Source organism: Anabrus simplex, chromosome 1 (genome assembly GCF_040414725.1).
Source record: "Anabrus simplex isolate iqAnaSimp1 chromosome 1, ASM4041472v1, whole genome shotgun sequence".
NCBI classification, from domain to species: Eukaryota; Metazoa; Arthropoda; class Insecta; order Orthoptera; family Tettigoniidae; genus Anabrus; species Anabrus simplex.
Window position 1 is genome coordinate 933,510,513 of NC_090265.1, and position 24,724 is coordinate 933,535,236.

At 41.5% G+C, this 24,724-nt stretch overlaps 1 protein-coding gene across 1 annotated transcript in view; it reads left to right on the forward strand.

Moving 5' to 3' along the window:
• Positions 1-24,724, forward strand: part of rdgC (retinal degeneration C) — a 1,179,561-nt gene that overhangs the window by 885,887 nt on the left and 268,950 nt on the right. Inside the window, exon 8 of the mRNA XM_067148666.2 lies at positions 2,836-3,002. Within this exon, the coding sequence (XP_067004767.2) occupies positions 2,836-3,002 (167 nt within the window). The remainder of the gene's footprint in view (positions 1-2,835; positions 3,003-24,724) is intronic.

The following is a 24,724-nucleotide window of genomic DNA, read 5'->3' on the forward strand; positions in this document are numbered from 1 at the left end:
GACAACTTGGACCCGATGACACGGTGGATTATCCTGCTGGAATTTCTCATCGTTGTAGGGGTACTTGAAGGCCATGAAGGGCTGCAAACGGTCACTGCTCAAGCAATTCAACGTAGTGGTCACTGCTCAACGACCTGTTCAGGTGGATCGGCGTATCCAGCCTATTGGACGTGAACACAACCTACACCATTATGGAGGTACAAGTAGCCTGTATGGTGCCTTATTGATAACTGGGTACATGATTTCATAGGGTCAGCGACATAACCGAACCTTACCATCAGCTAGAACTTGTGACAGCGGACCAAGCTGCATATCGCCAATCCTCTAGGGTCCAATTAGCAACGTCATACACCCAGGTGAGACGCTATGCCCAGAGTTGGTGTTAACAAGGGTACTCTGGTAGGCCTTCTTCTCCCACATACCACTGACGTTAAGGAGAGTTGCACTAACCTTGTGCCTATGCGTCTGGTACCTCCTGTATTGAATGTGAATGTGATATGAGCCAGTCTGTTACCACGGACAATTCCAGCCAGACGCACCACTAATCGCGACGATTGAGCATCCGTGGTTGGTCACTGCGCTGTTCACTGTGGGTGGTGGTGCCTTCCATGAGGTATCCACGAAACATACGTTACACCCCCTACCAAGGAATGTTAAATGTACTCAGAACTTGGAATGCGATGTTCCATCCAACTGGACTCCACTATCTTGCACCGTTCGAAGGGCCATAACTCACATCGCATTGCTACTACCAGCATAGACGGTGTTTACACGCACTCTTGAGATGTCAGATCACACTTCATACAAGTCTGGGAACTTCCAAGACGTCATGGTATGGTGGTGCCACGACCATTACCTTTAAATACTGCTATCCCATTACTTTTAATATGTCAGTGCTTATTCTCCTTTGAACAAACACATAAATAATGTACCAGGTTTTAGTTCGGGAAACGAGCTGTCTACAAAAACTACTCTAATTAATTCGTATCCAGACAGATTACTCACTGCAATCCTTGATTTATTGGTTTTGTTCTATTTGCTTTTACGTAGAACCGACTCAGACAAATCTTATGGCGAGGATGGGATAGGATAGAATTAGGACTAGGATGGAAGCCACCATGACCTTAATTAAGGTATATCACGAAAAGCTATCTGCACGGCTGTCGACACTGGTGTTCAAACCTACTATCTCCCAAATACAAGCTCACAGTTACGTGACCGGAACCACGTAGCCTGCTAGCTCGGTCATTCCTTAAATTACATACTGTATGTACTCCAGATCCTCTTCTTTTAAGTCAAGAGTCTGAAATACCCGTTAAAATTTAGTTCAAAGATATCAGTATTAGTAAATATTGAAGATACTTATCAGTCGTATCATTCTTGTTGCTGTAGTAATGTACTAGACATTAATTTTTGGGTCATAGAATAGAATTTCGTGCATTACTCTGAGTTTTCGTATAACGAATACCAATTAGTTGTATGTAAATGGCCTTTTAAAAAAGTCCTTATTATGAAGCAGCGCTTATTATTAATGGTTCACATCATCACTGCTTGTCAGCTGAAGGATCGAAATTCAAACGCGTACTCCTGCGGCTAGTTTCATTTGGCATACAGTTCGTAATTTAGTTACTTTATAACGCGTAAAGTTTTAGAATTTTAGTTGTACTCTGTGGATATATAGAAGGGTATAAGGATATAAAACAGTAGGTTGCTGCACCAGTTTTCTGACAGATATTCTAGCTAGTTTTATAAACTTTCCAACAGTTAATACTGTTGGTCTTTATTATTTAGCACTAAACTTGCAGTTAATTTATTCGCACGGTGCAGCGGCTGTCATTCACCGGGAAACTGTTTTTGAACTACCCTCTTAATTCTTTCAGCAGATTAAGGGACTGTCTGTCGAATTACGATATTAAATTAGCTTCAGAGACGGCTAAATAGACTTAGAGTGGTGATGTGAAACATTTTAAAATGTGATAATCATGCTTCAGTAAATTGCTTTGAAAATGTGAATACATTACAAAGTTCAAAATAATACTCATAAATCCATTCAAATTCATACTATTTTATGCACTACATGCTGATTAAAATTCATTCTGTTACCCTTGTTCGAATAATACTCCCAATTAATAATTGAAAGTATTTCCGCTGAGTTACAGAGGATGTATTTTGTTTATATTTTCGAATATTACTGTATATTACATCTTCTTCTGAACTCATATTTAATTTAAGCTATTTTAAGCTACGTTTAGGTAAATCACAATCAAATAGAATTTTCATATTTGAGCTCGTTCATTAAAAGAATGTTAGGGGAGCTAGTCCTTTTTAACATTCAAATGCCCTTCGTTAGGAAGTATCTATTCATTAATTATTCTCCAAATACCGCTTTTGTGCACTTCAAGTTATGAGTTTTCATTACGATGGTAGTTAGGTGCAGTGTATTTTGTCACAGGGAACATTATAAATACTTACTGTGGACGTCAGTAGTTTTAATGAAAAATATTCACACTTTTATTGTTAGAGAAAACGAATAAATTTCAATTTCAGAATTTATATTTTGTTTAGAATAATTCGTTTCAAATAAGGTACGTAACTCAATACTCAATGAATGACCACTGTTCTTCATGTGTATTTTCTTAATAAGTAACTGGAAACATAATTTTTGATAAGAACAAAGTTTTACTAATCTTTAAACAGCCTGTTATAATTTTAAGAAAGGCAAGCATATTCTTATTCCTGAATTTACCACTGACATTTTGAAACATTTGACTCTTATTGCTGTCAAACAAATATATTGCTGTAATGGTTGAGAAATAATAACCTTTTTTTCCACAGAACGGTCTTCCGTCCACGGAAAATCCATACGTGTTTAATGGAGACTTCGTGGATCGTGGTAAAAAGGGCCTAGAAGTGTTCCTCCTCCTATTGTGTTGCCTGCTGGTGTTCCCAGGGGGTGTCTTCCTCAACCGCGGTAACCATGAGGACCACATCATGAACGCCAGGTAAGTGATAAACAACGCTAACCAAGATTATGTACCATCCTCAAACCTCGATATTTTGAATCACTTGTACAAGTTGTTGCTATATATCGAAAATGTGTAGGAATGTCCATGCAATTAATTAAATTCATGATCTAGACCAGAGGTGCTCAAGCTGGGCATTTCGTCCCGCGGGCACACAGCACTGCGAGCGTGCGGGCAGGCAGGCGATGAGCGTATGCATTTCAGACACAGTGACGTGGTAACGTCCAGGCCGTGAAGGTTGAGGAAAGTTCTCCCAGTCACTCTCTATCACTGCGGTGAAATGCAGGCAGAAAATAATGAAAGAAGACAGAAATCCACGTCATTTTTCAATTTACGTTGTAAGAAATAAGTTATTTACGAGGGCGAGTCAATAAATGTCGCAAAACTGAATTGAGGCAAAAATAATCAAAGTAACTTTCTGACATTTATTTCATTTTTCAACATATTCACCCTGTACATTCAGGCACTTATCCCATCTCTTTACAAGTCCTTGAAAGCCAGCAGCAAAGAAGTCCTTTGGTTGCTGTCGCAGCCAAAGTGTAACCTCGTAGATTACGGCATCATCTGTATCAAAATGACGGCCACCCAAATGATTTTTAGGGGCTCAAACAGATGAAAATCACAGGGGGCCACGGATGAGTTGATCCACACGCTGCAATATGGTTGCAGTTTACACCTCCGCAGGACGACCAGGACGCTCCCTATCTCTGATGCTTTTCCTTCCATGGTTAAACTTCTGGATCCAATTGAAGACAGCTTTCCGTGAGAAACATTTGTCACCATAGACGGGATGCATTTCGCGATGCGCTTCTTCTGTGGACAGTCCTTTGGCCCACAAAAGCACACAACTGCACGCTGTTCTTCTCGTGTACAGTCATGCAACATATGTGCCATCGTGCACTAAAAGCCTCTGACTGACTGAGTGCCTGCGAGATGTCGTACGACAAGCATACATATGCTGCCATCTGCTGGCAAAACTTGCGCGACCGAGCTCGATAGCCGCAGTTGCTTAAGTGCGGCCAGTATCCAGTAATCGGGAGATAGTGGGTTCGAGCCCCACTGTCGGCAGCCCTGAAGATGGTTTTCCGTAGTTTGCCATTTTCACACAAGGCAAATGCTGGGGTTGTGCCTTAATTAAGGCCATGGGCGCTTTCTTCCCATTCCTAGGCCTCTCCTATCCCATCGTCGCTATAAGACATACCTGTGTCGGTGCGACGTAAAGCAACTTATAAAACAAAACAAAAAAATAAAGAAACTTGCGCGCGTAATTTCTAATGGTATAAGGCACACACATGTTTGCGACTTGTTTATTGACTCACCCTCGTATGTAAATTGCAGTTTATGTATTTTGACCGGATACAATGACGAGTTGGGTCAATAACATCAATTATTTTTGTACTCTGCGTAATGAATTTAAGAGATGCTTTAGAAATATTTCTAATATATTACGGAGTGTGGCTTGTGGTTGCTTGGGTTTAAATTATCTGATAAACCCACCAACAATGCAATCATGCTTACCGGGAATAACATCAGGTAGGTTATTCATTTGAAGGCAAACTGCAGAAGGTATACTATTTGGTAGATGCATTTACATTGTTGTTTTTGTTGTTGTTGTTGTTGTTGTTGTTGTACTTCAATCTCGGATAGTAAATATCTGTGTCTTCACTCGTGATAAAACTCCCTCGCCACTTAGAGGCTAGCTATCATCATCGAACGCCTGGTAGGTTTTAAATAGTATTTTCTGAAATTCAGTGAGCACGAAAGGTCACATTAACACTACAACAGTGTGCAAAATCAAGCGTTAAACTTGTTGAATTACGTAAATGTATTACGTTTGGTTGAATTAATAACAGGAATTTTATATTTTTAATAGAAATACTGTCATTACCATCCAAGAAATTGTACATTGTAGCTTCTACGCTTAAACCCTGTACGCCTCCCTTTGTAAACTGTAACAACAATTATAATGTGTCAGTTTTCTTCGAATGTATGAATATAAGAAAATAAAATTGACTGTGTATATCAAGCGAAATATAAATCAAACAGAAATATGTTGAAAAGATTGGTTTTCTTGCGATTATATCGTTTTTACATTTTTTATTTTACTACTGTGACGTACAGCTATGTAAGCTGCCCGCATTTACGCCAAGCTAGTCCGGCCCTACTGGGCTATACTCAACGGGCGTCCAGCAGAGCACCTCTGAGCTAGACCTAAGTAGGAGGGTATGAACAAAGCAATGGCTAAGCTGCTGATAGCTTTCCATTCGGATCGTCGAGTTTCGAATCCCAATCTGTGGTAGTATGGAATATTCAGGTGAAAAGTTAGATGATATCAGGAAGGGTATCCAGCCTTAAAGCGCGTGGATGTGACCTTGCATTCGGGAGATGATGAGTTCGATATGAAGTCGATTTTCTGTGGTTTCACTGGCAATTACGTGTGCTGAACGTTAATTGAGGCTACAGCGACTACGTTCCTAATTCTCGCATGCCCAGAAACACTCGATATTTTAATACTGTATGATGTTAGGTCCTATACCACTGTAAAAAGAAAAAACAGCCAGGGTAGTTCAAGTGACCCTATAAATACCTAGGTATGGGCCTATTAGGTGATTTGGTACTGTAGGGTATATTATTTTGATTAGCTGCGTTTTTCGGCCAGGAGACAGCTTATTCTATTCGATAATCGTGTCTATATCCGTAAAATTACCGTTAAGAAATCACAGTAGAGATACCCACAGTAGATTACATTCATTCAGAGGTGGAAGCTACAGGCTAGTGATGCTTTAAAAACCTGTGCTACTTTTCATGCATTTCTCCTTACTACACTATTCACGATTGGCTAATTAAATTCGTATGCCAATCATAGTATATAATTCTGGATTAACAGAAATACATGGAATGGTAAAACTATTTTGCAAGTCGATATTTCGGTGATGATGTTCGCTGATGACTATATTTGCACACCATTCGTTGAAACTTTTATGCTCTAGAGTTTGTAAAACCCGACTAACAATGCAATCCCTCCGCTGAGTGTGGACTGATAAACCACTGCCTCCATACCGCTACTAACGTATAAAACAGGAGACTGAAATAAATATCTCAAAACCCACTGACGTATCCACACAGAAACCATACAAATCATTAATGTAAGTAAGAAAATTCTGAAAATGTAAATTCAGATCTATCGGAAGGAATGAATATCTGACTGCAGAATAGTCGTTGCATAGGAGTGTTTCAAAGTTGAAAAGGTACCTATTGTTTTCTCTCCTCCTTCTAGTTAGTCTTCTTTCTTTCTTTCTTTCTTTCTTTCTTTCTTTCTTTCTTTCTTTCTTTCCCTTATCCCAGTTTATCGAATTGGGGTCTTCTTGTCCGAGGTCTCACTTGAAAGTAATGTTTAATTGTCAGAGGTTGTATGAATTACCTGAACTAAATCAACAAATGTAAATGAGCCGACTATCCAACGTACTAAAATTCCATGAGAAAACTAAAAGACTAAACAAAGGCAAAAACGGCAAAGATAAAGTATGCAGGTACGGAGACAAACAAATGAAGTTAAAAGGATACCTTTGCGGAAAGGTGAATTAAGTTAAGTCACATGAAATAGAGAATAAAGACTCTAAATTCGAAGACCTCTACGTGTAACATAAGAATATCAGGAAATACAGAGGCTAGTTTAAACGTATGGGACGAGGCAATCATGGCACCTTGTTCCGCTTTTCCAGCAGTAGATCATCTACTTATAATGAACAACAAAACACCTTTCGCTAGAAAAGTGATCTTGCTCGGCCAGACTTCCGACAGTGCCTGGCAGTAATTCCTCACTGTCAAGAGCAACTGTTGTCTAGTCACGTTTAAAATATTCAACTTTATAGCCTCAGTGAACGGCTTCTAAAACTCGGCAGCGGAGAACTAAGTCAAACGGCATTATCAAGATTCAGCAAAAATAGATTTTAAAAGAATTTGTGGGAGATTTATTTGTTCTTCTTTCCATCCAAGTGAGAGTAAAATTTTCCAAAATAGCAATTTAATGCCCAAGAAACGTCATCAACCAACAAGTTGTGAATAGTTTGATAGGTGACCAAATGACGTAGGTACATTAGTATTGACTCGTAGAGTGCGATGATGTTAATAGATTTAATAAAGCTGCAACGGAACAAGACTGACTGACTGACTGACTGACTGACTGACTGACTGACTGAAGCTAAACAGTAAGGCTCGTGCAGAAATTATTACGGCCTAGGCTTCAGGAAGAAAGTGTTTTATTCCAAGAATAGATTTAACACCTGTTAATCACGATATACTATTCATTTTAAATGGAGGGAACTTCCCATAATTTTAGCCCTCGTACAATGACTAAGCCACCAGGACAAAATTTAAATTTTACTCCAGCGTTTTTCATAACTTTGTGTAGCTTCTTTAAGATTACAAAAATCTATAGACATCAAATTACAACTCCAGTCTACAACTGCACTCAATATGGTTTGTAAGAAAGTACTATAATATATATTCTGATTCCATTCAAATGCCGTATAAAGCCTGGAAAGTGTAACACCTATTCGAGAGATATACACTCATGTTCATAAAAGAGACAGAACCACTTGAAAGACTAGATAGGAAGTTCATATTCACAGGACATGTTCATTAGTATGTTCTTCAGTCACCCAGGTTCAGCATGTGTCCTGTTGCCTAGTAGGCATTGAGTCCTCCAAGGGCATGCGTGATGGCATCGACGCGTATAAGGCGCGAATGGCGTCATGGGACATAGCCAACCATGCTGCATTCACCTGGTTCCACGGTTCATCTTTGGGGGTTAGCACTGGGTCACAGCGCCGCACCCGTCGTTGCACCATATCCCACGCATTTGCAATTGGCGACAAGTCCGGTGATCGGGCGGGCCAGGACAACAGTCTGACATCCTGTGACAACAAGAAGGCACGTGTTCGTGCAGCAACATATGGTCGCGCATTGTTCTGCTGAAATATGGCATATGTGATGTCGTGCAGAAAGGTTATGGCTACGGGACGCAGGGTGTCATTAACGTAGGTGAAACTGGTCACAGTGTCCTGGACACGCACCAACAGTTATTTGTGTTTGTACCCAATAGTACCCCACTGCATAAGGACTTGAGAGGGCGCTGTATGTCTTGTGGGAATGCAGTCAATGTGATGCCTCTCCCCCTGTCTGCGGCGAACCAAAATGCGGCCATCATTTTCAAACAAACATAACCTGGATTCGTCCGAAAACACAATCTGCTGCCATTCCTGTCCCCAGTGACGTCGTTCCATACATCATTGCAGTCTAGCAAGTTTATGCACATTAGTCAAAAGTAGGCGGAGAAGTGGAAGACGCGCCGGTAACCCAGACTGTAATAAATGGCGACGGACTCTCATTAGTGATAGTGTACGATATGTTACACTGTTCCGCTGTTGCGCCAGAGTCGAGGAGGACGCAGATCTGTCCTGCAATGCCATTCGGATTAGGTGTCAATCTTCTCGGGAGGGGGGGGGGGGTTGGTCTGGATGGTGCGACCAGACCCATCTCGTCGTGTTCCACGGCCTTCTGTGAACTATACTGTACACACCCGTTGCACTGCCGACACACTTCATCTCACACCAGCGGCAATTTCCTGGATGGATGCATCACGTTATCTCAAGCCAATAATGCGCCCTTCTTCAAACTCACTAATTTAACAGTACAGTTCTCGCATACGTCTTCGAGGCATTCTGTACGTCTGCTAAAGTCACACTGATACATTACCTTCAGTTTAAAGCGACAACGAGAGCCGCAGGCACTTTTTACCAGTCGGTGGTGGTGTGCCGAGATACCGATATGGACCTTGAACCTGAGAGGCGACATGGTTCAAATGCTAATCATTTCTTCAGAGCATACTAGTGCACATGCCCTGTGAATATGAATTTCTTATCTAGTCTTTCAAGGTGTTCTGGTTTTTATGAACATGAGTGTATTAAAAGTCCATTTAAAACTTCCAATTACTTATTAGATAGTAATTTCAATTCTCGAAGGCAGGTTTACGTACCAGTAGTCAATATTTTGCGTTCTATTAAATCTTATTGGTATTCACTGTACTAACATATATACGATTCATTGTTTCTTTCTTATTTTGATCAGACATAAAGTAATAAAATAAGAGATAAAAACAATGGTTCAAGAACATCATTGATATTTAAAACAGTGCTAATCAGGTAAGTCCGCCTTCTCTTTTACTTCAAATAATCGCTATAGAAATTGATTTTTTTTTTAACATGTTCAGGAGGCAAGCTGAAGGGAGTCTTAACATTTGCCGAAGACTCATCGCGGACCTAAGTATTTGCAGACCGTAAATATTCGGGGCATGAAATATCTGTAATGAAACATTTCTCCACGAACCTACTACGCTGGCGTAACAGGAGGAGAGGTGATACACCCCCCCCCCCCCAGTGGCGCGTCCATGGTGGCGGATACGGGGTCCTAACCGGCTTGCCGGCAGACTTGAGGGTAAAATACCTCTCGCGGACTAAACATACTACCCCCTGCGGGTGGGGACGCACATGTAGAATTCACCCGCGGTATCCCCTGCCTGTCGTAAGAGGCGACTACAAGTGGCCCAAGGGGCTCTCAACTTGTGAGTGTAGATTGGCGACCACGGGGCCCTTATATGAGTCTTGGCATTGCTTCCACTTACTTGTGCCAGGCTCCTTACTTTCGTCTATCCTGTCCGACCTCCCTTGGTCAACTCTTGTTCCTTTCCGACCCCGACGGTATTAGAGCATTCGAGGCCTAGGGAGTCTTTCATTTTCACGCCCTTCGTGGCCCTTGCCTTTCTTCGTCCGTTACTTCTTTTTTCCCTCTATCTGCCCCCTGTGGGTGGGGGACGCAGACGAAAAATACACCCACGGTATCCCCTGCCTGTCGTGAAAGGCGACTAAAAGGGGCGACCAAGGGATGATTGAAGTAGAACCATGAAACTACTTTTGATTCGTACCATCACGCGGGGAACACCATGGGTTGCCTGTACTTGCGAGTAGTACCACTATATTAGGTACGAAACAGGTTTGTGATCAGTAGCAGCAATGAGTTGGTTCTCCTGTGGGTTTCCAGTACTTGTGAGTCGTACCCATGTGAGCAACACCGCGGATCTCGGCGTTGCCTGTGAGTTGTACCACTATATGAGCGACACAGTGGGTCTGCGTTGCCTGCGCTTAGTACCCGCTATGTGAGGAACATCACAGGAATACCGGCACCCGTGATTAGTACACCTAGGTGAGGAACATCATCGGTTTGCGTTGGCTATGAGTGACACCATAGGTCTGCGTTCTCTGTACGACGTACAATACTTGTGAGTAGTACCATCATGTGTGGAACACCGCGAGTCTTCGCTGCTTTTGATTAGTACCCCAACATGACAAATACCATGGTTCTACTTTACAAGCGATAAGTACCATTCTGAGGGGCCTTCGGCCTGGATTTTGGACCCCTTTAACCGAGCTCGATAGCTGCAGTCGCTTAAGTGCGGCCAGTATCCAGTATTCGGGAGATAGTGGGTTCGAACCCCACTGTCGGCAGCCCTGAAGATGGTTTTCCGTGGTTTCCCATTTTCACACCAGGAAAATGCTGGGGCTGTACCTTAATTAAGGCCACGGCCGCTTCCTTCCCACTCCTAGCCCTTTCCTGTCCCATCGTCACCATGAGACCTATCTGTGTCGGTGCGACGTAAAGCAACTAGCAAAAAAAAAAAAAAAAAAAAAGGACCCCTTTAGACATCAACCAAACTCGATTCAGAATTGTGGTTTATAAGTGGTCCCTTGGTCAGTAAGACTATTATTTATGGTCTTTTTTGTGTCCGATCCACTGGTTTCTTTGGGGGGGGGTTCATGTGCATCCATTCATCCTTCATGATTATTTATTTTTGGTCATTGGATGATTTTGACCTTTTTGTTTGTCATTTCATTTCGTACCATTAGGGGCCGATGATCTCGATGTTAGGCCCCTTTAAACAACAAGCATCATCATCATCATCATCATCATCGAAACATTTCTCATTTGTCAAGAGAAATGTTTAAAACCCAGAACCATTAGAGCGACGGCGCTATATGCTAAGCAGATCATGAATCCCTCTATGATCTGCTCTTCTTAAGCCGGTCCCCTGCTCCGGTGACCCTGCCGTGTACCCGGAAGTTGTGTGTTCGATTCCCGAGCAGGTCGAGTCAGAGGGCTAGTTCAACGTTGACACAGCCTACGTGATAATAGTTTAGTAGTTATCTGATGATGAAATAGTGGTCCCGGTGTATAAATCCAAAAATAACTGCCGGAAGTATTCGTTACGCTGACAACGTGTTACCTTGTAATCTGCAAGACATTGAGCAGCAATCGCTTTGTAGGCCAAGCCTATTAGGGTTGTTTTCATTTTCCTCTACGTAAGAGACCATTATTATGGCCTTTCTATCTTAAGTCAAACTGTCTGTCAAGGTGAATATACTATCATCACTGATTGTTACTTTGATTACGGATATGGTAGCAGATTCATACGTATCCGTATATTTATTTGCTACTAGACAATCTAATTTCCCGAACTGTTGCAATGACTTTTAAGCCGAACATTTTAACTGATCATTAACCCTCATTTCGTTCACTTTTATATGGCACTATATCGACGAATAAGATGTATGATCACTCGCTCGTAAAACACATCTCCTCCGGTATAAATATTTCAAGAGCAACAAGGGCTGCGGAAAGCTGCCCATTTTCCGTGCAGCAACATATTCCAGGATGCAGCAGTAAGCACACTTTTACGAGCATCCGGTGGTGGATCTATGTGACTGGGGGGAAACTGGTGCCCAGGGGACAGCTAAAAGAGCTCCGAGCGCGTATGAAACACGAGACTGTTACAGTCTCACATGGAGGAACAAACAGGACAAGTGAAAGACTTACAGCAGAAGTAACGTCCGGCTCCATAGCTAAATGGTTAGCGTGATGGCCTTTGGTCACAGGGCCCCCGGGTTCGATTCCCGGCAGGGTCGGGAATTTTAACCATCATAGGTTAATTTCCCTGGGTGTATGTGTTGTCTTCATCATCATTTCATCCTCATCACGACGCGCAGGTCGCCTACGGGGGTCAAATCAAAAAGCCTGTACCTGGCGAGCCGAAGCCGTTCTGGAATCTCCCGGCACTAAAAGCCATACGCCATTTAATTTCATTTACCAGAAGTAAAGACCACCTCTGTAGTGTGACGTTAGTGTTACTAGCGGCCGTCTTTGGAGGCCCGCATTCTATTCCCGATACTACTAGTAGGGCTGATACGTGGTTAAAAAGGTACATGTAGCTCAATTCCACTGGCAGTGTTCCAGAGGAGAGCTGCGCCTCCTCGGGGCGAGGAAACGAATTACGTATAATTAATTTATTTAATCAGAACAAAATATGTTCTTGAGAAGAAGCGTTCATTTGTTGTGATGTATAATGATTACATGTATGAAGCTAACCTCACTTCACTTACATGTTTAATCCTGGATAACGATTACAAATCTACCTCATGCCACCACCAAAAAAAAAAAAAAGAAAAGAAGACGTCAATTAATTTTTATTACTCGACTGGTTCATTTTTGCTATTTATTTAACGTCTCATCATGGCCCAGAGTGGACTGAAAGCTTTCAATCTAATATTTTGGTGCTTGGAAAGAAACTGGTGGGGTATATTATGAAAATTTCCATTTTCTGGTTAAAGGTGATGTCAGTTGGGAAAAAACCTAAGAGGACTGAATGCCAGGTCGGGGATACGAAACCGGAACTGGTAGGTGACTGAAGTACTTAACGGTGTGTATTCTCCGAGGAGATGATAATCGGTGAAATTGAATCAGGGTGCAGCAAAACATTGTGTGCGATCAATGATATTATTCTGTAAAGGAATGAGCTCTCAGACGACATTAATTTTTTAATCGCTCCTTTTGGACCTACTTAGCGGTACGAGGATGAAAGTTAGTTGGACTCGGAATATCTTATTCATACGGTGGATTAATAGACATGGAAATAGCGAGGACTGCTGGTACAAAATAAGTAGGAGCTGTAACAAGAGGGCACTCGCAATGAAGAGGTGAAGGCTAAGTTACGAAGGACTTATACCAACTTACCTTATCAAACGTGGTGCCGAGTGCACGTCGTTCTTTTTCAATTTCTATACGTCACACCGACACAGATAGGCCTTATGGCGACGATGGGATAGGAAAGTAATAGAAGTGGGAAGAAAGTGACCACCGAACGAGTTGGCCATGTGGTTAGGAGCACGTAGCTGTGAGCTTTCATCCGGGAGATAGTGTGTTCGAACCCCATTGTCGGTAGACCTGAAGATGATTTTCTTCGGTTTACCATTTTCACACCAGGCAAATGCTGGGCCACGACCGCTTCCTTCCCACTCCTAGCCCTTTCCTATCACATCGTCGCCATGAGACACCTACCTGCGTCTCCTCGGTGAGACGTAAAGTAACTTGTAAACAAAAAAGAAAGTGACCGTGGCCTTAATTAAGGTTCAGCACTAGTATTCGGCTGGTGTGAAAATGGGAAACCGATGAAAACCACCCTCAGTCTGCCGACAGTGGGGTTCGAACTCACTATCCCAAGAATGCAGTCTGATAGTTTCGTGACCTCATGTTTTTAGATACTCAACTCTATCTAAAATTTATGGAAAAAAAACAGAATGGAACATGAATGAACTGGCAGAAAAGTCATGATGCTAACCTACAGGACTTTTTTTTTTTTTTTTTGCTAGTTGCTTTACGTCGCGCCGACACAGATAGGTCTTACGGCGACGATGGGACAGGGAAGGGCTGGGAGTGGGAAGGAAGCGGCCGATGCCTTAATTAAGGTACAGCCCCAGCATTTGCCTGGTGTGAAAATGGGGAACCACGCAAAACCATTTTCAGGGCTGCCGACAGTGGGGTTCGAACCTACTATCTCCCGGATACTGGATACTGGCCGCACTTAAGCGACTGCAGCTATCGAGCTCGGTGACCTGCAGGACTGAGTCTGACACTGCTTCCATTTGCTTGTTCCAGGATCTTCTCTTTAGTGTTTCCTTTCGGACCTCCCTTGGTCAACACTTGTTCATTTCCAACACTGAAGGGATTAGATTTGCGAGATCTTTCTTTTTTACATTGCCGGGCTGAGTGGCTCAGACGGTAGAGGCGCTGGCCTTTTGACATCAACTTGGCAGGTTCGATCCTGGCTCAGGCCGGTGGTATTTGACGGTGCTCAAATACGTCAGCCTCGTATCGATAGAATTACAGGCACGTAAAAGAACTCCTGAGGGACTAAATTCTGGCACCTCAGCGTCTCCGAAAACCGTAAAAAAGTAGTGTTAGTGGGACGTAGAAATAATAATAATAAATTATTACTATTACTATTATTATTATTATTATTATTATTATTATTATTATTATTATTATTATAATATCTTTTTCACATCCTATGTGGTCCTTTTTTCGTTCTCATTCGTCGAAGTATCGGACCTCTTCCAATAATTAATCCTTACATTACTGTTAGGAGGATGGTCGTCAAGTGTTTGTGTTTTATAAAGGGGGTTAAATGTCAGGTTGTGAGTTTCACAAATAGGAAAAGTCCTCTCAGTTTTAATTACTGTGTTGATGGGGTGAAAGTTCCTTTTGGGGATCATTGTAAGTATCTTGGTGGTAATGTAAGGAGAGATCTTCATTGGGGTAGTCACATAAAAGGAATTTAAATAAAGGGCGCAGATCTCTGTACATGGTTATGAGAGTGTTTAGGGATTGTAGTAAGGATGTAAAGGAGAGAGCATATCTCTGGTAAGATCCCAACTAGAGTATGGTTCCAGTGTATGGGACCCTCACCAGGATTACTTGATTCAAGAACTGGAAAAAATCCAAAGAAAAGCAGCTCGATTTGTTCTGGGTGATTTCCGACAAAAGAGTAGCGTTACAAAAATGTTGCAAAGTTTGGGTTGGGAAGAACTGGGAGAAAGGAAACGAGCTGCTCGACTGAATGGTATGTTCCGAGCTGTCAGCGGTGAGATGGCGTGGGATGACATTAGTAGACGAATAGGTTTGAGTGGCGTCTTTAAGAGTAGGATAGATCACAATATGAAGATAAAGTTGGAATTCGAGAGTGCAAACTGGGGCAAATATTCATTTATAGGAAGGGGAGTTAACGAATGGAATCACTACCAAGCGAGATGTTAAATAAATTTCCAATTTCTTTGAAATCATTTAAGAAGAGGCTAGGAAAACAACAGATAGGGAATCTGCCACCTGGGCGATTGCCCTAAATGCAGATCAGGATTGATTGATTGATTGATTGATTGATTGATTGATTGATTGATTGATTGATTGATTGATTGATTGATTGATTGATTGATTGATTGATTGATTGATTGATTGATTGATTGATTGATTGAAGTTGTGCTAAATCTTCCACCTCTTCACCAATAGCATAGTACACTACTGTTGCTGGAGTTCGTGATCATTTTAAGAGGAAATACGAGATCATGATCCCCTCTTAACCCTAATCTATTTTTATTCTCTACATATAAAGAATCCTTTCTTGAAATGTAGCACTGTATTAACGTATACCATGTATAATTGACCGTGTACAAAGAAAGAAAAAATGTGCGGGGAGTTTGTCGAAGCCACAGTCGCAGGTTCTATGGGTATAGAATATTATAGGGGGATGTGAAAGCGACGAGGTTATTTGTTTTGTTCTTTTACTGGCCCGTTTCTTGCGAATGTTGTGGAATGACTCTATTTTCATACTCCATCGATTCAGTCATACAAACATCCATGCTTAGTGCCAGCCATGACAATTATCTCTGTTAACATTCAGTGTATGTCAACCACTAAAGAACAACTATTGCATAAACTATGCAATGAAAAGTAGTGTGGCGTGTTATGCGTTCAAGAAACTCACAAGGATGAACAACAAAGACGTCCAAGGATCCCGGGATGATCTTGGTTGCAGAACGATCTATATTATAGCAGTTCAGTTTTGTTAAATAAGCTTTCAAGGTCATCAGTGCCCATCACACAAAAGAAAACAATGTTGAGATTATATGTGTGAAACTTGACGGTCAGCTCTCTGTATAAACCACCTGACGAAGAATTCAATTTCGTTTCACCTGGAATCTTTAGCATTCATAAAAGGTGTCTTATTGGTAACTTCATTCCAGCCATAGTCACGTCAGGGGTTATACCCAAGTCGAAGAAAATAAAGAAGCTGTCCTTTCATTCGCAGAAATACGTGAACTGTCCCTCATTCTTACAACCGCAGAAGATGGCACAAACGATACAATCCAGAAATTTGTTTGTGAGCAAGAGTATTGTTCAGAAATGCTACAAAAGAGTTGGCCCACCCATACCAAATACTTAGCTCAGGTCAATAATATGTCATTTCTCCACGAGACTTAAGGTTCAAGCGAAGATGAAATTTCAGGAAGGCAGTATTCGGGAGATAGTAGGTCTGTCGGTAGCCCTGAAAATGGTTTTCCGTGGTTTCCCATTTTCACACCAGGCAAATGCTGGGGCTGTACCTTAATTAAGGCCACGGCCGCTTCCTTCCCACTCCTAGCCCTTTCCCGTCCCATCGTCGCCATAAGATCTATCTGTGCCGGTGCGACGTAAAGCAACTAGCAAAAAAAAAAAAAAAAAAATCAGGAAGGTTGATTGGTCCAAATTCTTTGCTTTATTGGATTATAAGATTAAAGCAATTGCTGCTATCACTGACGAATATGAGTGCTTCGTCGATATTTTGAAAACTTGTTTTCGTGCATCTGTCCCGAGAGGCTGTAGGACACGCTATTGTCACGGAATTACTTTCCTTTTGGAAGATCAGTACACTCTCTATGAGAGAGTCTCTTTCAGTGAGCAAACTTTTCATGGAGCGCAAAGTACTCTCCCTCCCATCTGTCAGCAAAGAAGGAGCGATTGATCAAGTTGACGGATGGACATGGACAGAAGTAGCGAGATGGGCTGTAGTTTTCTAAGATGCGTGAGGAATGATCATTCCCAAATCAGCACTCATTCCCATAAAAAACCTAGCAAATAGCCCACCAGCACCTAATGGACGGAAAAGCCTATACGTGGTACCAAAGCAGGGAAGAAATCGATCTTCATATGACCGGGCAATAAGAACAAAGACCTCTCTGAGCCCTTCATGTTATCCGAACTGGAATTGGCCTTCAGTAAATGTAACAATAACAAACAGCTTGTCTGGATGATCTCATAAAGGAGCAAATTAAAAACCAGTCCTGCCACAAAGCTTTGGTTGATGGAGCTGATAAACCACTTGAAATTTTGTATGATCCTAGAATCTGGAGGAAAGCAAGGGCCATAGCCATCCTAAAACCGAGCAAAGATCGAAAAGTCCCTAAAATAAACAAAGCAGTCTCCCTAGTGTGCAATCATTGCAAAGCTTGTGGGAATAATTAAGAGTAAATGTATCTTACACAGACTGATGGCCGAGATAGCGCCACTTCTGATTTTACATGAAGCCGGTTTCAAGGAAGAACTGCGCTTCACAGGTATTGAAACCAACTCACCGTATATGAGATGATTTAGAAAGGTAGCAGATCACAGGAGCTGTGTTCTTAGATCTCTCCACACCTTACAGCACTGCTAATCATCGCTTTCTCCTGGAAAGGATCCATAATATCACACAGGTTACCAACTTACATGTGTCATCCAAAATTTGCTTCAAACTGGGAGTTTCTTTGTTGCGTTCCAGGGGAAAAGAAGCAGGTGGCGAAGACAGAAGAACGGGCTTTTCCAAGGGAGTGTGCTTGCAGTATTGCTGTTCAATATTTACACTAACCATTAACCGTTACGAGATGGAATATAAAATTCCATCTATACCTATCATCGATCCATAACTGCTCAAGGGGATGATTTCGAGTTCGTCGATCATGAGATGTCTGACGCTTATGACCCACTCACTGTCTATTATAGAAAAATACCAACTAATATCTATTCCGTCTAATTTGAGCTTTCCATCTTAAGATCAAACAGGTGTTTCAAACTTTGAAAGACAGTTTGGGGAGGAATTACGCTAGAACATTGCAGTACCCCCAAATAACTGGGAGTAACTCTTGACCTTATGTTGACGTTCAGAAAACACTACTCGAACATCAAGCAGAAAGTGGCTGATTGAATAATAACACTCTACGGACGTTAACTGGAAGGACTTGAGGTACACATCGAAATGCAGTGAAGACATCTGCCCTTGCACCCTGCTATTCTGCAGCTGAGTAAGCTTGCGTGGTATCTAATAAATCCTGCTATGCTAAAACCGAGGATGTAGTACTGAACGAGACTTGCCGAATTATCATTGGCTATCTGCGTGCTAGGTGCATGACATAGCATCTCCCGACATCTGTCAAGAAATAGTTGTCGGGAAAGAGACTCTCAGGCCCATCCTCTGTCTGGATATCAGCCAGTTCGCCAACTTTTCAGATCAAGAAAGAGGTTCCTAAGGTCAACTGAAGCACTTGCAGGTTCATCATGGCAATCCGGAATTCAAAGGTGGCAGACAAGGAGTCAGTACATTAAAGAATGAATGAATGATGCCAGTTTAACATCTCCCTCCTGGTGACATAGCATATGGGCCAACTTGGAAATCTCTCAACATACTGAGTTCAGATATCACAAGTTGTAGGGCAAAGCTGAAGAAGTGAGGCTTCAGTGTGGATTCTACTTTGTGTGATTGTGGTGTAGAGCCAGCTACAGCACATTTATTTCAATGTGGTATATGTCCAGTCACTTGCAGAGCGGAAGGCCTGCTCAAGGTAACACAAAAGTTTAATGCTGCAATCACAAATTTTCCATCACGTTTCACGCATTGCTTATAACATTTCTGAAGATTTATCGAACATGTTGATGAACAAAGGTTGCTGTAAGGACACAAAAATGACGTAATTTAAGAATATTTTTTCAGTGTGAGGTGTCTGCGAGATCCGTGCAGCAGCAAAGGTACGGGAATCATTTTACGAGAAAATAGGCAATCTCCAAAGTGTCGTTGCAGAAGGTTGAATGACTCCCCCTCTCCACCTTGCTGTATCTATTGTCGTTTGAGGGGTACGTTTATGGAGCGAAAATAATGGGTAATAATGAGGTCCCTGTATATTACCTGGTCCACTGCTCTTGATTTCTGTACAGCATCCTCGACGCGATGTTCGTCGAAGAGTACGTTTTGCCAAATATAACACCTGTTGGAGAAATCGTCAAAGATTCTCGTATGTGGTGACTGTTCTTGGACAACTTCTTATCGCCACTCGTTGACATACGACTGATTTAGTATGATGGAACTGATCAGGAACAGCTAAAAATATTGTTCTGTTATTAGACATATCCTTATTAAATCGCTCCTCGTATTGTTCATGAACGTTAAGTAAACACGACCCATTCTGACGCCCCATTCCGTATGATCGGAAATAATGGTCTACGATAAATACCTTCTCCTCGGTTGTGAGAAAAATAACTGCAGAAATCAACACAACTGAATTCACAATATGCCAAACTGCTGCATTATATACCAAAAATATTCGGGAGATCATGGGTTCGAACCCCACTGTCGGCAGCCCTGAAGATGGTTTTCCTTGGTTCCCATTTTCACACCAGGCAAATGCTGGGGCTGTACCTTAAGGCCACAGCTGCATCCTTCCCATTATAAGCCCATTCCTGTCCCATCGTCGCCATAAGACCTATATGTGTCTGTGCGACGTAAAACAGAATAATAATAATAATAATAATAATAATAATAATAATAATAATAATAATAATACCGAGCTCGATAGCTGCAGTCGCTTAAGTGCGGCCAGTATCCAGTATTCGGGAGATAGTAGGTTCGAACCCCACTGTCGGCAGCCCTGAAAATGGTTTTCCGTGGTTTCCCATTTTTCACACCAGGCAAATGCTGGGGCTGTACCTTAAGGCCACGGCCGCTTCCTTCCCACTCCTAGCTCTTCCCTGTCCCATCGTCGCTATAAGACCTATTTGTGTCGGTGCGACGTAAAACAAGAAGCTAATAATAATAATAATAATAATAATAATAATAATAATAATAATAATAATAATCAAAATATACACTTCATTGCCAAGAAAACTTGTTCAGGAGATGAGAAATAAATTAAGTTTCGTTTGTTTTAGCACATACCGTATTAAGACAGTACTAAGTCATTTCGGAAAATTTCACAAAATCTATATAAATAAAATCATCATGACCGTGTGTCTGTACATTGACTATTTTCAGGTGTAATAATGACCATCTGCATATTTTTTAGCTTTGGTGTCTGTCTGCTTGTCTGAGTTTTTATAACTTGAAAACTACTGGCTATATTTCTACCAAACTTCATATTTAGAATCCACCTGTCCTTGGATAGGTTTTAGGGCCAATATTGTTTCTAAATTCCTAAATTGACTGGGGGTTTATATGAAACCGAGACCGTGATTTTGCATTCACACAAAATATACATAACCAAACTGAATGTAAATCTACCTTACTTAATGGAAATACATTTGTAAAACTTTTCCCCCATTTGTATCATTTCGATATGAGGATTAATAAGGGGAATATCATTAACAGACCGTTTTTCAGTCTATGTTCGAGCGGAATTTCTTTAGATTTTCTGCCGATTTGTTTGTTCGTCCGTTTGTTGAGTTCTTACATCTGGAAAACTACTCTATATATTTCTACCAAACTTTATATCTGTCCTTGGGTACGTATTTGGGCAAATATTATTTTTAAATCTCGAATTGGTTTGGGGGTTTATATGAAGTGATTTTACCCTTCCACGAAACATTCATGACCAAACTTGATGGAAAACAACCAGCCTTAATGGAAATTAGTTTCCAAATATGTTTTTCTAACGTGCACCTTTTGCGATAGGAGAATAACAAGGGAGATATAATTAAAGGACTGTTTTACAGGCTGTCGTGTCATTTCAAGTTGGATTAAAGGGTTTATCTAAAGAGCCATTTTTCTCTTTACGACAGAACAGATAATAAGGAAGGTTATCGTCAACGTTTGGTTTCATGAGTCTTCAGCCACAGCGCCTTTCCCGGTTTCAGATGGACAACAATATGTAACTGAGAAGCAGGGAGAATTACGCACAACTTTGGACCAGGAATTGTACCGTTCAATAAACTCTGTGATCTACCCCATTCTGTCTCCACTTTGTTCAGCTTCACGTTACTGCCACGTACTTTCGCAGGAGAATATCGGTTTAACATGTCGTATTCAACGTTGGAATACAGGCATGTAACTTCGCATAAATTCATGAAGGAATCGTGAAATCGATTAAAAATCCCCTTCCGAAGAACATATGCTAGTTCTTTAATTTTCACAGTTTTTCACGGGTTGGTTGTTTAATTCACCAACCCATATAATCGGAAAATGAACTGTTGTGGATATTATTATTTGATTGAAGAGTTAATTCTGTAAATCACAGGCGTTGATGTTAAAATGTGTAAAGATATCAAGCGATGCACTCATGGTGTGTTAGGTCTAATATGTCGTTTATATTTTGCCAGTCAGAAAAGGATTTCATTTAACCGATTCATTTCAGGCATTATGCATATTTCATGGGAACTTCGTTGAGACATGCGCTCGCAGTTTTTTAAATAACATACTATTTTCTCTATTTTTACCTTCCAGAACGAACGCTATAAATTATTCATATAATTAAACTGAATTCGTGAAGAGAGTGACGTTACAACCGGCGTCTCTTCTTGCAGCCAAGTAGACTTCTTTGATGTCAGACCTGAGGGAGTCGGTGCGACGTAAAAAATATTGTTAAGGATTAGAATCTAAATACCATGAATTTAAATGTACGGTACTCACACAGAGTGTACTAAAACGTGAAAGTATAGAAGAAGGCTATTATGTCGTCTGAACTGCGTTGTATGAAAAACATTTCATTTGAGTTTTGCCTTTCATCGCAAGACTTGATATTCATAGAGAATATTTTACATTCTGCAAAAATAATGAAATATAAGGAATTTGTGTAATGAATGTACACTATACAGGGTGTATCCGTGATGGTTTTGCAAACTTTCAGGATTGATGGTGGACGGCAAGTGGATGAATTTGATTTAAGGAACCGAAGTCCGGAAACTTTCGAGTCAAAAGTTATGCAAAATTCTACTCATTCCGTTTGCCTGCACAAGTTTTAAAAGCTACCCCATTTACAACAAATGTTCGAAATGACGTCCCCCTGCGTCAATGCAGGCATGGCAACGTCTCCAAAAGTTCTGTCGTACCCGTTCGAATATCTCCGGTGTTGTTTTAAGGACGTCGCAGGCAGCGATAATTCTTACCAAGAGATCCTCTTCAGCCTCGACAGGTGCCTCATACCCAAGGCTTTTCACATGGCCCCACCAACAGAAATGAAGTGGAGTGAAATCAGGTGAACGAGTGGGCAACGAAACAGGACCTCCTCTTCGTATCCACATTGCAGGGAATGTCTGATCCCTCATTCCAAAGTGACGTGGGACTGCATCATGTTGGAACCCCACCCGTTGACGAAGGGCAAGTGGGATGTGTTCCAGGAATGTGCGTAGTACCTCCCTGAGCACCACTTTGTACACTCCTGTATTTGTATATTAATAACTATTCAATCGAACGTTTCCGGACTACAGTTTCTTGACTCAAATTGATCCATTTGCCTTCCCCCATCATCCCTGAAAGTATGTAACATCATCACGGATACACCCTGTATATACGAGTCTCTAGGGAAGAAATTCGTGATTATTTCTTCATTTTAACAGCTCCTCACTTATGAAGTTCGTTAAGCGCTCGCCCGCTATGATAACAACTGGGCAATGAGATGCTGGTACAGTCAGCAAGCATTAAAACATGTTCGAATTCGAGGGATGCATGTCAGGAGAGTGTACTCTCACGTTAAGAGATTACTTTCTAAGGGAAAATTTTGAGGGTTTGTGGCTGTAGTGTCTTAATATTGATAGTAGCTGAAATAAGATTAAATACAGATTATTATTATTATTATTATTATTATTATTATTATTATTATTATTATTATTCTTATTCTTCTTCTTCTTATTATTATTATTATTATTATTATTATTATTATTATTTCCAATCCCATGGTGCAAGGGTAGCGTGCCTGCTTCTATCTGGGACCCCACGGGCTCAATTCGAAGGATTTTTAATCTAGACTGAGGGCTTAGACCAACTGAGGAGTTGTCTGATACGAGAGCCAGTGGACCAAGTCTATATAAAAAAATGAAATGGCGTATGGCTTTTAGTGTCGGGAGTGTCCAAGGACAAGTTCGGCTCGCCGTATACAGGTCTCTTGATTTGTCTCCCGTTGGCGCCCTGCGCGTCGTGATGAGGATGAAATGATGGTTAAGACGATACATACACCCAGCCACTGTTTCAGTGAAAATAACCAATTGTGGTTAAAATTCCTGACCCTGCCGGGAATCTAACCCAGGACCACTGTGACCAAAGGCCAGCACGTTAACCATTTAGCCATGGAGCCGGACGACCAAGTCAATTAAGGCTAGCAATATGGCTGAGGATGTAGTCATGATCACCTTGCACTCCAGTATCTTCAGACCATCTGTTTGTACCAGTGGTCATTCTCTCTACTTTCATATCCGTGAATTCTAACTTATTAATAACATATCCTGAGCCCACCCAGCTATCACTCCCGTACAATGAAGTTGGTCTGAAAACAGACCGGCGTGAAGATAGTTTTGTCCGGGAGCTGACTGCCTTTCTTACAGAATACTGTTGTTCGCAACTTTGAGCTCACTGCATTAGCTTTGGCACGGGTAAATATTTAATATGTTATGAATATTTGGGAAATAGAAAATATTAAGTCTCAGAAAAGGGGCACGCCCTCGTCAGAAGAGGACAGAGAGTTCCTTAACGAGCTGAGAGTAAATGAATTATACCCTGCGATCCATTCCTTATACGAGAACTGAAGGGGGCAGAATTTTAATGTACCAATGAATGTTGAGCAGTAATAAGAGTTCTGCACTGTTCTTACATGACAAAAGAGGAAGGCCTTAAATGATGCAGAGAATGACCAATCATGTCCACAATAGATGGAGGTAATAACATTAATAAGGATAAAAAGAAGAAGAATGGTTTGTGAACGCCAGATATGCTTGGTGCAGGTCTTTAGAACTGAGGCCTATATGCGACCTGCGCGTCTATAAGTATGGGGTCCTACCTATAATGATTTCTGATGTTGAGGATTCAGTCCCAGATTCAGAGAAATTAACTAATCAATGTTAAAATTCCCGAAATGGCTCAAAATCGACCCGGGACTCCTTGGACCAAAGACCAGCACGCTGTCCATTTAGCCATGGACCTGGAGACAAATGGAAATAAAATTATGAAAGATATCGACATCATCGCCTCCTGCAGATGAGGCCATAGAATACATCCACCGTAAGGGGCGACTAAACGGTATACCCTGAAGAACTCTCAACTTGACATTGTGAGTTGGTGGCCAAGGGACCCCAGATGAGTTTCACGTTGCTTATCTTCACTTGTGTGCTAGGATCCTCGCTTTCAGCTTGGGTAACCAACTCGGAAACTTCTCTCCTCTTTCAATGTGATGGCAGTAGGTTTACAAGAGTAGGAAGGCTTTCACTTTTTATGTCTTCCCTTCCCTTCCCTTCCCTTTCCTTCCCTTCCCTTCCCTTCCCTTCCCTTCCCTTCC